Below are 15,935 nucleotides of genomic sequence, written 5' to 3' on the forward strand. Positions count from 1 at the left end.
CTTATCTTCAAATCTTACTTTTTTTTTTTTTTTAATAAAATATTCATTTTTTTGCAAGAATTTCACTCTTAGTTTTCATTCATAGATCCAACCCTAAAACGAGCCAATTTCACCATAGCAAGAAATATCCATCCATCCATTTTTTCTACCGCTTTTCCGAGGTCAGGTGCTGTAAAAATATGTCTATAATTCTCGCTCCTTCAGGTATTTTGACAAAACCTCGCATTATTAAGACATTTGGAAATTGCATATGTATCATTTAAATTATGTCAAACAAGACATGTAGAACTAGAAACAGCAGGTTTATTTTTATTTGAGATACAATGTACAATATTTCGTTAAAGGCCCAGTATCTACCAACAGTGTGACACATCATCTGTCGAGGTTAGGAGTGACATTAAAACAATAATATTCTGTTATATAAAACCCCTCTTTATGAGTTACAGGCATAATGTAAAAATGTTATAAATGTATGAACAGTGACCTTCAAAACATGGTTACACGCAAACTATGTTCAAGTATCTCTCAGGGATAGGTGAGTGTTTACCTTGACAGTGCACGTTCCATAAATAGTATAAATATGATGCAAAAACATTTAATGAAGGAGAACATACATTCTAACTCACAAACTTGCCGTCCATGTTTCGGTAAGTAATAAATTTACAGTTAGCATGAGCCTCAGCTCCCTGCTTGTCTAATAAAATGACATTTAATTCTATTTATTTGTATTGAAACAAAACCACGTGCGAGTACATGTTGTTTCGTCGGCTGGAACGGTGCAAACCATTGCTGCGTACAGCATGAAACGATGTGGCTCCAGTAAGGCTAACACGTCTACGGGGAGTACATTCAAGTTCAACTCGATTTGGATGCCTTCAGAACTTCAGGGCCCATGCAACCGCTTGTACAAATACCATCACTTTTGATCAAGCATACGGTGCATGCGCAAAGTATTCACATTGCTTCACGAACACAATTCCAACAGCCTACATTGGATATAAAAAGGCTACACAGCCCTGTGCAAATGCCAGGTTTTTGTGATACAGTGTAATAAATTTAAAAAATAAATAAAATAAAAAAGAGCCCGACTCTCACCTGTACAACTCAATTAAATTATCTTTTCAGGAGTGGGAAGTCAAAATAAACTGAGATAATGTGGTTACATAAATGTGCACACCCTCTTACAAGTGGGATGCGGCCATGTTCAGATTTAACCAGTCACATTCAAACTCCTGTTAAATGAGAGTCAGCACAGCTGTCACCATTTAAAGTGCCTGTGAGTAACCCCAAATAAAGTGCCATTGTTCTAGCAGGCTTTTCTAGGCATGTTTTGCTTTCTCGCTCTGTACTCTTCTGCTGACTGATACCGGTCAACAATGAGATCCCTCTGATGCTGCGGAAGCTCTCTACGACTACAAACATGTCAGGAAAAGCCTACTAGAACACATGAACTTTATTTGGGGTTAATCTGACGCACTTTAAATGGTGGCAGGTTTGCAACTGACCCCCATTTAACATGAATTTGAATGTGATTGGTAAACTCTGAACACATCCACATCCCGTTATCGGCGATTGCAACACATCTGCAACAACATAACTACTAAGCGGTTTATTTTTATTGAAAATATTTGTTTCCCAGTTGAGTTGTTCAGGTTATAGCTCACATTAATGGTGGAAGCAGTGATGAAATGCTTATTTCTTTTATACCACCAAACCCAGGAATTTGAACAGGGGTGTGTGGACTTTTTAAATATACTGCATGGATGTATTTTAAAGAAATTTGCACAAATACTTCCCCCCCCACATTGTTATTATGGGGTGTTGTGTGTAGAACTTTGAGTGCAAAAAAAATTAATTGAATCCATTTTGGAATAAGGCTGTAAACATAACAAAATGAGGAAAAAGTGAAGTTCTGTAAATACCTTTTTCGGATGTACATTATGCTTTTTTCTGTTATTATATGTACATGCATTATTCTCATTCTCTACTTGCTGGAGACAAGTTTCAATAGCTGCTTTCGTGGCCTGTCAGAATGTAGACGTTGCTCAGTGCTGACGGCTCGTTGGTCGGTGTGCTCTGGAGAATGATGTCCCTCGGGAAGGAAAAACATTGAATTCAAGGAAACATCCCCCAGGTATGCAGCCATTAACAGCTAACAAGTATATAACAGGTGTAACATACCTGTTTGTTCCCAAAACTCTGAATATGCGGCTCTCATCTGTAATTTCTTGTGTTACCTGCAAATCAAGTACAATTCATCCTGTGAGCTATTTTTGCTCCAATGGCGTGGTTGCACTTGCGCAGAAATCTTGAAACCTGGATCCATCACCTCCGTAGAATGAAAGCTCCTCCCTTTTAGGCCGTGCTTCCAGAAAGCCAGCACGCTGTCTTGCAAGCAAACTGTGACAAACAGGACGCAAACAAATTGAAAACACTCACCCTTTTTTCAATATATATATATATATATATATATATATATTTTATTTTTTTACCGAGCGTGTCAATGGGGAAGTCGAACACCATTTCAGCAGCTAGCTCCTTGGATGGAAGGCCCTGTAGATTTACAATCTTGACAGTTTCTGTGGCGTCAAAAGTAAAATTTAGTATATTAATGTCACGTTTGAAAGATTTGGCCAACCGAGGGATCGCAATTTGTCCAAAAAAAAAAAAAAAGAAGTAGCGTACTTTCTATTGCAACGAGAACAGTGTCTCGGTCCAACTGGGTGACCTGTACTGCCTTGACAGCCCCGTTTTCTGCAAACAAACATTTTAAGTTTAGTTTCCTATTTTCCAGAAAAATAAAGTTCATTTTTCAAATTTAAAATCGCAATAATGCATAATGAGAACAATGTTTTGCATTTTCGAGATAAGAAGTGGTATGTTTTTGAGATAAGTCGTAATACGAGAATAGTCATTTTTTTTAGAGAAAATAAAAATAATAGATCAATTTCTTGACAGCCCTGTTTTCTTTTTTTAACCAGGAAACGACCATCCCTACCTGGCTCTGAAATGGGCGTTCCATTCAGCTCAATGATATCAAACTTGAGGTTCCCACTGGCGCATGTCTCTCACCCCGACGCACAACTGAGGGAACTCATCGGTGACCAACACCAGCAGCTCAAATACCGCCAGGGAGTCGGGTAGCCTCGCCGCGAGGTGCTAGGGGTAGAACGTAGGACGTTCAATCCTCAAACGTTTGGCGCCTTTTCTCCCAAAGCCACGGGCTATGCAAACCTTAAGATGCATGAACTTCTGGAGGGGCTCGTACCACAAGAGCAGAACTATGCCCGACGGAACCGCTCCGCATAAAAAAGTACTGTCTGTGTATGGGTTTCGAGCTGAAAGACAAACGACAAGTCGGGTGACTGTGCGGATTAGACATCGAATAGAACAGAAAAGAAATCCTGCAATGATTTACCGACGCTACATCTCCTGCAGCCTTTCGTGTCAGGGATCTTCACGGATAAGGCAAACTTCCTGAGGAGACAACGTACACAAATTCAATGATCTCATGGCATAACACTGAGTGTCCAATCCGAGCGACTGGAGGCTATACCTTTTCGCACGTCGTCTCGGGACAAACCTAACCTTTATGAGCCAAGGCTACCTTCGAAAAATCTTCCTTGCACACCACCAAACTAAACTGTCCCAAAAAGCGGATGCACAGGTTTCTAACATTTAACAATTCTGCCTATACGTCGCTGGCATAGGTAGATGAACAAGGATGCTTTTTTTTTTTTTTTTTTTTTTTAACTGTTATTTGCAATACAAAAGGCACACTAAAAAGGTGCTACTGAGTATGTATATATATATATAAATACATTGAGATTGTTCACTAACCTGCACATTGTGAAAACAAACTGGAATTTGCAAGCTTAAAAGAGAATGGATATTTTATACTAAGTTAAGACGTCCTACCTGGTACCGATCCTCTCGGTGAAGCGGCTCGTGCCGAGCAACAGACTGCCGTGTTTTTTCGGCAAATGTCCTTTCTGCTCGAAAAGGGCGGTCAGACTGTGCGAATAAAGCTGCGACGATTTTCCTGCAGTGCGGTGGGAGGTGAGGGGAACTTCCGGTGAGAGCGGGCGTGAGATACTTTGCGGTGAGTTTGTGCGACGCCGTTACCTGACACGGACATCAGCACGTTGTTCATAACGTACAGCCATGTGGATCGCTGAGGTAGCAGCTGTGTGAGGGAGGACAAGACTACCATAGTCAAACACAGGAAAAAATATTAATATACAGTGAATGTCACACATATTGGAGAAATGTCATTTGTTTTCAAGATAAATTCAGTTTTTTTTTTTTTTTGTTTTTTAGGAAAAAAGACATACAGGTACATCTCCAATAAATTGGAATATGGTAGAAAAGTCCATTCATCTCAGGACTACAGTCAAATATTACATAATTTTATTAAACACAGGAAAATACTTTGAGGGCAAATTCCTGCCTAATTTCTACATTCAAAATCATTTTTGATTGTTTCTTGATTGTTACTGTTATTGTTTTAATAACACATTCACTGCCATTGATGGCTTTAGAAGTCAAATATCCATGTGGACTGGGAAGGCTGGCAGTGAATGAGTTGAGCAACATTAAACTTTCGAGACTAAAAGTAGGCGTCGCTGGCATCAGGCGGAAATCTTCCATCTTCAAAACCAACACATCAGGAAACAAACAAACAAAAACAAAAAAAAGAAACAATTTTGTTGAGTCACTAACAGTGCATCATCAGAGAGCAAGACATTTTCAACACTTTAGATTGGTCAATGATTTGTCAAAAAAAAAAAAATTATAATAACACAAATATGTGGGGACTGACCCAAAAATCTGAAATTGACCAAATTTGGAGACTGATGGTTTTGGCCCGACACCGGCGATGTTTTCAGGATTAAAGTCAGGATAGGAAAACAAAAATGTATATATTTTTAGATAAAAGTTATACATTTTAGTGATTAAAGTTATACTATTGTGAGACAAAAAGTAAAATTTTGTTCGATAAATCGTCGTAATATGAGATCAAAATCGTCTATTTGAGATCAAAAGTACGATTTTATTTTTGGACGCTATCCTCCATCCTGCCATCTTGTGGCACCTTTTGGGGTGTGTCAATTCTTTGTGGATTTCCCCTATTCCCATGAAAACCAAGGCAACACTGTATACTGTGAAAATAAAAATAGTGTAAAAATAATTGCTTTTAACAGCAGACTTGCGCAAAAAAAAGCGTGATTTTCCGCGACAAATACATTACACACACAAAATCCTGATATAGCAGGGGAACCAAGTCATTTTCTTGCCTTCTCGAGTGTATCTTCATGAAGTTCATTCAGGTTGAGTGTGTAGATTCCCTCCTCTGCTCCAAGAATAAGATACTGGTCTGAGAGGGCGAGATCAGGGGCTGGCTGTCAATACTCATTTACTTTTGCTTTTAATCATTTGAAACAAAATGAATTCATACCTCTTGTGCTGGGGAAAATCCAGGTGACAGCACAGTGGATTTTAAGAGGGCAGCCATTAAACACTTTGGAGAAGCAAGCCCCCATCTAAAAAAGAAAATAAAATACACCGCACTCGTAATTGATGCTTTTCTGGTAACCTGTGGCTGCATTTTATTTGTATTTCAAGGCACATTTTTTTTTTTTTTTTTTTTTTTTTAACACTGTTCTAAATTATTATGCATATATGATTTATGTTTACATTTGAGTGTTACTGGGGAAGGTTTTACACGTAAAGTGCATGGACTATTGTGGAAAAGTGAACAAAATCAACATATTCCTTACTAATTTGGAACACAGCGGAGATCATTTGGAAAAGAGAAATTCTTTTGGGTTTGAGTCAAAACTCGGTTTAAGCATGCCGTGTGAAGAGTCCAGTCCATGGGGTCATTTTAGGGGTTGCATGCGGTTAGACGTAAGACTTACATGAACTTGAGGGGTGGGAGGAAGTCCATGAAAATCAGCCCTCTAGAAATATCAAAAAGTTAGAAATAACAAAAAGAAAGGGAAGGATACAGCGAACCCCCCATTTACGATTGCTCAAAATAAATTAAAATACAAAAATCATCGTGTTAGCATGTGAGACAAATATTAGTCTAATCTGAACGCGAAGGTGGTTTAAACTCACAGACTCCTCAGTCTTTTTTCTCAGTGTGCTCCATTCAGGGGAAAGCGGCGTTTCTTTTTCAGCGCCGGCTTTCCTCGTCTCTGCCGTCAGAGCGCCGCCGGCCGCCAGGCACGGGTCACTGCAGCGCTGCCTGACGTCTTGCGTGGCCGAACACCGGGCCAAAACTGCAGACGGGCAGTTTTCATAAGTCACGTCCAGCTAGTCACGCATTTGCCGAGGCGGCGTGACAGGGCCGTACCCGAAGAGTCGGTCGAATCGGGGGCGATGGAAGCGTCCGGGCCCAGCGTACAGCTCGGCCTCTGTGTCACATCTCTGTCGCCTGTGTTGACGCTTGCAGAGCAAAAGGCAGGCAGGGAGGCTGTCGTTGGGCTGAACAAACCACTCTTCCTCCCTCCCTGGAACAAGAAAGGAAAGATGACATAAGCGACTGTGCCATTACAGTGCATACGGAAAGTATTGACAGTGCTTCACTTTTTCCACTTATTTCACAATGGAGTAAATTCATTTTCCCCTCAAAATTCCACACCCACCGCATTATGGGGGAATTTAATCCAGTTTGGAATAAGGTTGCCATGAAACAAAATGTGCACGTGGTTCATCACTCACATCAGTAGAGGGCGCCCTTCTTATGGTTAAACTCCTGAAAGAAAAAGAGGAGCCAAGAAATCCTGATCAGCCTCTAATAACAACTGAGACGCGAGATTGGGCGAGAGTCAGACGACGTGAGCAGGACCCCCAAAGCCAAACACATGGGGAAAGGGCAGCACATAAACACACTCACACAAAGATGTGAACCAGTGGGTTTGTGGTGAATCACAGCCAGAATCCAGATTATGAACATGGTGGGATTTTTAGGGATTGGGGTCTGGATTAGGAGGAGGGGCTAAACACAAACCCACAGGAAGAGGTCAGGGAGCTGATGTTTACACAACAACATCGTCAACACAAATGGGACGGGCGAGCTGGAGAGGATGGACGTGGCCTACCTCAGCTCCAGAGCTTGCTCCACACATTCCAACAGGCTCCTGCAACCAACAGGAAGACCTGGTGTTTATCTGGCTACAGGCCCCGACGGCCCAGAACAATGGCAAGGAAGGAACCGGGGCTGGGGGGTGGGGCTGGGGCCTTTTTGAAATGTTTTTTGCATCTTTTACTGCATAAAGTTGAGAACCAGCACTGGTTCTTGTCATTAGTATAAACTATCCATTCATGGAATGTTTTTCAGTTGAGGTTTACTGGCAAACCAAATATCAAACAAAGCATTACACGTGCAATTTAAACAACGACATAGCTATGCCTTAGCCTAATGCTAACAAACAATGCAAAACACCACAGACATACTAACAAATAGCATCGGTGTTGTGGTGTGTCAACCCTTCAAGTCACAGACATATATTCTTTATCCTTTGTGATATATGACAAATACAACTTATTGAGTCTGTCGTGAAATTCTTCTTCATCTGTGTCTCTGTCTGTATTATACTGCCCCCAAGTGGTCAAGGCGCATTGTACTGCACCAGAAGGAGCAGTACAATGTCCATTGAATTAAAGCAAACACAACAAAAAAAACAAAACAAAACAAAACAAAAAAAATGGACGAAAAGATAATTCTTCTCCAGAGTCAGCAGATGGTATCTCCACTTCTTCAAATCAAAATTGCCTTTGCTCCATTGGAGTGCAGTTAGTCTGTTTGCCAGCCTTGGACGAAAGGCACCCATTTTACTTGAAACTTGAAATTTGCTTCAGCCAACTGCTCACAGTCAGTGTACAGTATTTAATCCAATCACAAGTCAGGACTCGGCCGGTACATATTCACGGCTTTACGGTCAGTCGGAAATTACAGAACTCTTAACACAACACGTAACGGTATGGTCGCGAACATTATTTTTGCACTTTCAAATTCATGCCAGATTGATGATGTGCCAAAAATGATGATGATTATTATTATTATTATTATTATTATATGACACGGAAAGGCGTCTTACGGTGACTCGTCTTCATCTCCAGACAAGCTCCAGTCGTCGTCGTACGAGACCTGGTGGGGAGAAAATGACCACATTGGCTCGAGTACATGATTGTTTATTTATGGACAAAGCGATTGGTGCGAATGTCCGTTACCAAATCAGGGCAAGGTTCGGTGACTTTCCTCAGTGGGGGCCCAAACTTCACCTGGTCAACTGTAAAAACAAACACACAAACAAATAAATTAATAAACAATAATACGCAACGGCAGACATGACATGGGGGGGGGCACACAAACTGAAGCCACAACATAGATAGAACGTGCGCGAAAAATGCTAATTTGTGGCCACAAATACTAATACTACAAATAGTTGGGTCCCTGGAGTGCTCGCACACCTATCAAGTGTGAGATTTGGTGTTTGTTGACGTGTGGGGCTATAAGGCCTATCTGTCCATTTTAAAAATCCAAAATACTACGTAACTAAAAGTCAATGAGGTCAACACCATGTTCATTGATAGTTTGGTACTTGGGCCGAGAACGCAGACGGGATAAACGCCCCCCCCGCCATGCAGGCGCTGTTTCCCGGTGACCTAGTATGAAAGTACCAGTGCGTGTCACACACACCACTGGCATGTTCTCTGTGCCATCCACCGAGCAGGCCTCCAACCATCCCACATGTATGGGCGAGGGCGGCCATCGGCAGGCCAACTGAGGGCCTTTTGTCCTCATTCACATCGTGGCGATTACACCATTGAATTTTCAGACAAGGGAACCCACTCTTCAACGCAAAATATATCGAGACATCCGGTTACGAGCTGCCACTTCTCTGGAATACTTGAGAAACTTATTTTTTGGTGAGTTTCAAGCATTTTTGTAGCTCCGGGGTGGGCAAACTTTTGTACTCAAGGGATATATTTGATCTTTTAAAATGGCAGATGGACTACGTCCTTGGTAAATGAGGTTTAAAAAAAAAAAAAAAGAAAAAAAAAAAAAAAAAAAACATTCCTTTGTCAAGTGTTAATTATGACATTAAATGAATCAATCATTTCATGAAAAAGGGAAAAAAAAAATCTAATATTATATTATATTAGTTACACTATATTCATTTACCAATTATTTAACAAATGATAACTGAATACAAAATACATGAAAAAAAACTAATACGTTGGAATTAATTCATTTTAGGAAATGCTTTTGCTCACCCCTGTTGTATGCAGCACTTACATTGTTCTTCAGACACGGTTCTCGCGACAGGCATGTGTTTCCCTGCTGACTGGATCTTGTCCGGAGCCTCAACCCCAATCTGTCAACAGAGACGGGATGTATGCAATTCACGAGATACAGTGAACCCCCCGTTCAATGCGCCGGATACATTCCAGACCTCACTGCTTTAGCATTTTAAATATATATATATATGTATATATATATATATATATATATATATAAACACGTTTTAAACACATTCAAACTCAATAATACATGTACATAATGTACTATGTGCCTTTAAGAGGCAGGGCCTGTTGGTGTGAGACATCGGCGAGTCAACGTGCGAGTGTCTGCGAGTGAGCTGTGGCTCACAGCAGCTCCAGCGTGAGTGTGCTCATTGTGTGTTTGACTGTTCTACCGGCGTTCAATAAACGGCTGAAAACTACCGGTGACTGTGGCTCTACTTTCCCACATGCGAGGGCACGACAGTAAGACAAAACATCTCGCTGCTTTACCTCCAGCTCATTGTCGTCCATGCTGTGTGAGCTGTGCAGCTCGGGGTTGTTAGCAGTGTCTAGCAGCTCGATGACTAGGTTGCGGGTCAGCAATTGTGTCACAAATGGATGCTGGAGGAGAAGGAGGAGGTAGATGTAACCTGGTGGGGGCCGAATGGACGGCAAATGGCAAAGCGTAGCCCACTCACCTGTAGCAGCGTCTCAGAAGATGGCCTTTTACGAGGGTTTTTGATGAGTGCCATCTTGACGAAGCTTTGGAAGCCTGGAGACCTATGGCGTCATTGCAAAAGCAAAAGGATTAAAGACCAACAGTGAAAGTATAAATAGTGATGAGCAAATAAGTTTAAAATCACCACTTAGTTTTCTCCTTTAGTTTTGGGGGTTGGAAGCTGCTCTTGGACATCAGCATCAAAGCTCTGAAACATTAAATATGCAGCACTTCAATGTGGCAGATGACCAAAGAGCTGAAGTAAAAAAAAAATAAGCACAGCGCTGCACAACACAAGGTGTGATTTGCGTCTAGGTCGCTGACCTCATTGGATGGAGGTCGAACATGGGGGGCTGGAGCTCTGCGAGCTCAATGGCTGTGATGCCGACAGCCCAGATGTCGCACAGGTGGTTGTATCCGCCCTTCTTCTCCACTGCCGCCACCTCTGGAGCCATCCTGCATGCATGCAGATGAGTTCATTTATTTTATCGGGTTATTAAATAGATTCCAGAGTTCCTCAAGGTAGTGTTCTAGGGGCACTCTCATTGTCTTTATATACGGTATATTCATTTGACATTGGTCTGCTCATTTAAATGGTTGAGAACTGAGGGGTCTACAGGGCACACTATAAACACACACATCAACAATCGGGCCGTAGTTCAGCATCCGATCAAAGTCAACAAAAGCCTGATTATCGGATGTCTCAAAAACATTATCCTGAGTGATTATCCTGGCTGTCGGGCGTGGTTAGGGTGATTGTACCTTACGTCTTACGATCCAGTTCAATGTGTACTAAAACGAGTGCCCTTACCAGTAGGGTGTTCCGATGAAAGACTTCCGTTTGGCCACGGAGGCGCTGATCTCCGCCGCTACACCGAAATCCGCTACAAAGTACATGCACACGTTATGCGTTTATTACGATACAATCCGATTTTTGCGTGTGACAAAGCAGGTATACGTCCGGATCTCAACTGACCCAGTTTGACGTCCCCTCTTTCTGTCAAAAGGATGTTTGCGCCCTGTTGAGACATACGTTTTAATACACAAAGCAAATACGAACTTGTTGCATGACACAACTTGCTGTACCTTGATGTCTCGATGCATTTTGCCTGTTTCGTGCAGATGATACAAACCCTACAAGACATAAAAGCGCATTCAACAACACAAACGTCTTTTTGGAATGTGGGAGAACATGAAAAATCCACACAGGAACCCCAAACCTCAACAGTAAGGGCCACGTACTAAACACCAGGACACTGTGCTGGCTTAATTAACAACCAATATACTGTACTACAATGTATTTTAATTACTGAGTGACACATTTTAAGGCAGTGGACTTCCTTCAATCTCTTCAAAGTGGAGTTTACACCAGATTCCATGAAACTTTTGACAGTGTCACTCCTAATGACAGAACACGGGGTATGTTTCTCCACCCTTGTGTCATAGTTGAGGGTTAAAAGTGCTACTTTGCTGTCCTGTGGCTGGCGGAAAACATGAGTCACCGTGCTGGGAGTGACCCATTGAGAGATTTCACAATGTAACAGCAGCCTGTCATGTAATACATAAAAAGTACACTTTTTACCTGGAGGGTTTCTCTGCACACATACGCAATCTGTTTCTCCTTTAATGGGCCTGTCACTTTGGGGGGGGAAAAAAAACAAGAAAAATACTAAAACAGTGAAAATGATCAATACAAACAATTGTATCTATTCATACTGTGGTAGATATCCTGAAGGGAGCCTCCCCCGCAGTATTCCATGCAGATCCACAGTTTAGTGTTCCTGGCCATGAAAACAAGCTTCACATTAAAAAGAATACACGAGTAATAGAATAATACAGTGTTCCGCCACTACATTGAGGTTCATTGTTCGCGGCCTCGCTATATTTTTCAGCGATCCTTTTTAAACGGGCTTTTTACATTCTACTTGATTTACGAGTATAATTCGTTCCGCGACCCGGTCCGTGGATCTATTTACTCAATGGAAATGCCAATAATCCGCTTCCAGCACCCCCAAAACCACCACAATGTTTTTAATGAAGTAAAATGGCACGGTCTGATAAAATATGACTAAAAAAAAAAAACATAATAAAAGGCGAATGCAAAGATAAACTCATTTTATAAAATTTAATTAAGTCAAAAGTACACTAGAGTCACAAATGTGACTAAAAAGTGTGATCTGTGAATATTGGCCCTGTAAATTGGCTATATTGTTCCGCGTGACTTCTGTTACAGTACATTCGATACGATTGTTTCTACATTTGATGTGCACCTGTGGTAGCTGCCAAAGTAGGCCACAATGTTCTTGTGCTTGCACTCCCTCATCATGGTGATCTCCTGCTGGATGGATGTGATGTCGTCACCTGGGCAAAACACAACACCTTCAAGGTCATACTGGGTTTGCCACACGAAACAGCATGCGACGTCTTGGCATGGAAAATAATCTCTGTTCCAACTGACATGGGTCCAGCTTTACAATCTTGATCGCGGCCAGTTCAGATGTGCGGATGTTCCGAGCCTGGATCGGGATGAGGGGGAAAAGAGGAAGTCATGGACTAATCAATGCAGCGGGTTTAAAGCACGGGTGGGCAAACCTTTTTCAATAAAACAAGAAAATGCATACACAAAAGTTTATTTTATTTTAATCATTTATTTCTGTCTCGGACCCTATTGCACCTTCGGAACAAATCTTTCCAGTCTTATTTCAGCCCATTACAGTGATAAACAACATGCAAACCACACACAGACAGCGACGAAAACAACGGCCACAACAAGCTACTAATAACGCGTTTCCTCCATCAACATCTTAAACTTGGGCAGGGCTCAAAAGGAAAGTCCGTTTTGGTTTTCAGCCACATTCGCCCAAAATTCTTTCGTGCTATGTTCGAAAGGTTCAAAGGGCGTTTTTGAATATGTTGCCACATCAATGGAGGCACGCACAAAAGTAATTCGAGACAGCAGGCCAGCGTGGTAAACTGGTCGTTAACACATCTGCCCCACCAGTGGGAGGTTACAGGTTCGAATCTCTGCTGCGTGGAGTTTGCAGGTACTTGTGTGGGTTTGCTCCGGCTTCCGTCCACATTCTAAAAACACGTAAGACTCAAAATGGGTCGTAGGTGTGTGAATGGTTGTGGACCTTGCTACTGGCTGGCAACCACACTATAAGGAGAGGCTCACGTTCACCCTTGACCCTAATGAGGATAAGAGCTATAGACGATGGATGGGTGTAGGATATGAAAAAAAAACAGGGAGGGCTTGGATTCGTTTGGTTTCTACCCCATTTGTAGACGTCACGCCCGAAACCTTTGCCCCCGTATCACCAGCGCAAGAAAAGTGCGCTCAGAGGCTTCCATCCATTCGCAACTTGCAGACTTCCTCCTGGCGACGACACACGGCGGCGGTGGCGCGGTATTTTCGCTCTTGCATCCGCACGTCGTCAAACGCGCGTTCGCTTCCTGTTTTCCTTCCTGTTCGAGCACCGGGCTTCCTGTGACTCAAGCGATAGTGGTGACTTTGAGAGAGTAACGACGACGCAACCCAAATGGCAGCCCGTGCTCGTGACGCACACTGATGAACCATAATCGTTCCATATTCCTCATGACGGTGTTTACACACCCCTCCCCCCAGAAACTTTTTCGCTGTCTCACGTGAGCTCCGAGCAGTTTAACGAGCCTGCTGAAGGCTCGTACTGTCACACGTCCGGAGGTGGAGACCTCATTGTTTTTCTCCACATTTTCGCCTCCCACCGAGGCGAAAGCGAGCCATTGTCCGCGACTGTGCGCACTTCTACGTCTCCATTCACACTACACTTGACACAAGTGCGAGGCAAGAAAAACTAGGAGTACTAGGAGCATGCAGATGTCAACTAGTACCCAGTGTTGCTTCACTACTAGTAATGTAGTTGTCCTACTAGTATGCCAATATTAGTGTGCAGAATTGCCATACAGTAGTGGAAAATAACTGGTAAGACGCAAATGATATTTTTCTCAGATTTTCCAAAATTTTCAATGCAAGTGACAGTTATTAAACAGAGTAAAATTGGGATGTTTTGAAACAAACCAATTTATAACAGTATCTTTGCTTGAGGATGCTCCAAAGGTTCTCAATAGGGTTGAGGTCAGGGGAGGTTGGGGGGGGGGGGGGGCAGACCATGACCTTCTCTCCTTTTTTAAGCCCATAGCACCCCCAATGATGCAGGTTTTTTTAAAATGCTTATCATTGGGAGATCAAAACATTTTAATTATATTCTGATGGTTGCTGATTTGAAAATTACTTATTATTTAAGAAAATCTGAGAAAAAAAACGTCATTTGCATAATAATTTCGTGTCATAAGACAATTCAGAGCAGGAGTAGAATGACTATGGCGCACTAGTAGAACGACGGTATCGATCACGTTTTTTCCCCAAACATTGCACTAGTTGACACCTGTGCACTACGAGTGACATTATAAAATTATATTGGCTAACATCTAGCTATTCAGTAATAGTACTAGTTACGTGGCGATGCCAACTAGTAACATGTAGATGTCCAACTGGTATGCATAGGTTTTTCTACTAATGTGCGGAAACGTCATAAAAATAGCAGGAAAAAAAAACGTGCCCTTATTTGTCTTCAGTGCAAATAAATGCACAAGTGGCATTATGACAAGGCATTTGAACATTTATTCAGTATCCTTAGTATCCCGCTTCAGGTTGATGTACTAGTATGCTCTCTTTCTCCTCACTACTCGGACAACTATGGCATACTAGTAGGACAACTGTGTAACTTGTGAGGCAACACTGTGCCCGCATTGACATCTGCACGCTACTAGCACTAGTGAAGCGCTAGATGTTAACTAGTAGAACTTTATTAGGTCACTGGTAGTACTCGTAGCATGCCGCTGTCAACGAATTCACAGGCAAGACATTTGAGCATTTGGTCACTATTCTTAACCAGTTGACATCAGGGAGAGGTGGTCATTGGGCCACATGCGCACCAGCCAAACCAAAATATTTACAAAATTTGTATTTCACAAAAAAATGTAAAAAAATGCATTTCAACAGATATTCTTCCTTTTAACCATAATCAATAAACAGCAATAAAAATGGAGACATTTCTTCTGGTTTAAATTCACCAAGGTGTTAAATCATGAATCCGAGACACTGTATGTAAAGAGTGTACCTGTACAAAAATCTAAATCTTTGCACAGGAAGTGAAAAAACGTCAGTGGGGTCGTAAAGTAGGTTTGACACGACAGTACTTAATTTGCTCAACATACTTTTTTTTCGTAGTCACAAATGTATGAAATTGTGAGGATTAGTAGGAAATATTGCAAGTCAATGGTTCAACATTGGGACGCTTTTATGACGTTGAAAAACTGCTGCTCTCACCTTGAAGACGTCCCCGTAGGTGCCGCACCCGATCCTGTGGATGAGCTCGTAGTCGTCCAGAGGGTCGAGGAACGACACCCCGATCCGGTCCATGCTCGCTCGCCGCTGTGCTGCTGGTGGCACCTTTGGGTGCTGTGGACGCTTGGTTTTTTCTCTAAGCGGCGCACATCCCGGTTTGTCGTTCCTGACTTGGAGGACAAAGAACGTCAATTGGCGGCGCCCCCCCCCCCCCCCAAAAAAAAAGAGAGAGAGGAGGAAAAAAAACACAGGAACAAACGACTTATAAAGAAACGCGCTCTTTACTCTCCACGTCCACGCTGCGTGGAAGGAAAAACCTGCTGGAGTCGAGCACGGATGAGCACAACACAACGCAACAGCACGCTGTAAAAAATATCCGACAGCAACAATCGTGCACCACGGGACAAATCCTGCAGTTTAGGGTTGTTTTTTTAAAGGGGGTAAAAAAATAAAAAAGAATACATTCAATCAAATCATTTTAATCTTAAGTTTTGCAAACGGGGTCAATAACCACAACATAACAGTGCGTGTTGG

General features: G+C 42.2%; 1 protein-coding gene across 1 annotated transcript; it reads right to left on the reverse strand.

Annotated features, from left to right (window-relative positions):
* Nucleotides 1–294: 294 nt before the first annotated feature.
* LOC133397667 (mitogen-activated protein kinase kinase kinase kinase 2-like) lies at nt 295–15,803 on the reverse strand. The gene is given in 33 exon segments (XM_061668830.1): nt 295–2,092; nt 2,182–2,237; nt 2,330–2,400; nt 2,493–2,579; nt 2,686–2,754; nt 2,999–3,060; nt 3,062–3,159; nt 3,235–3,338; nt 3,419–3,477; nt 3,919–4,042; nt 4,126–4,186; nt 5,298–5,377; nt 5,459–5,543; nt 5,922–5,963; nt 6,124–6,287; nt 6,362–6,518; nt 6,730–6,763; nt 7,110–7,148; nt 8,109–8,158; nt 8,242–8,300; nt 9,311–9,389; nt 9,808–9,918; nt 9,996–10,077; nt 10,161–10,223; nt 10,340–10,471; nt 10,827–10,899; nt 10,992–11,034; nt 11,102–11,149; nt 11,598–11,653; nt 11,732–11,796; nt 12,286–12,376; nt 12,474–12,531; nt 15,384–15,803. Coding segments are annotated over 33 exon segments (2,583 nt in total). The 5' UTR covers nt 15,477–15,803; the 3' UTR covers nt 295–2,004.
* Nucleotides 15,804–15,935: the final 132 nt, after the last annotated feature.

Source organism: Phycodurus eques, chromosome 23 (genome assembly GCF_024500275.1).
Source record: "Phycodurus eques isolate BA_2022a chromosome 23, UOR_Pequ_1.1, whole genome shotgun sequence".
Classification (NCBI taxonomy): Eukaryota; Metazoa; Chordata; class Actinopteri; order Syngnathiformes; family Syngnathidae; genus Phycodurus; species Phycodurus eques.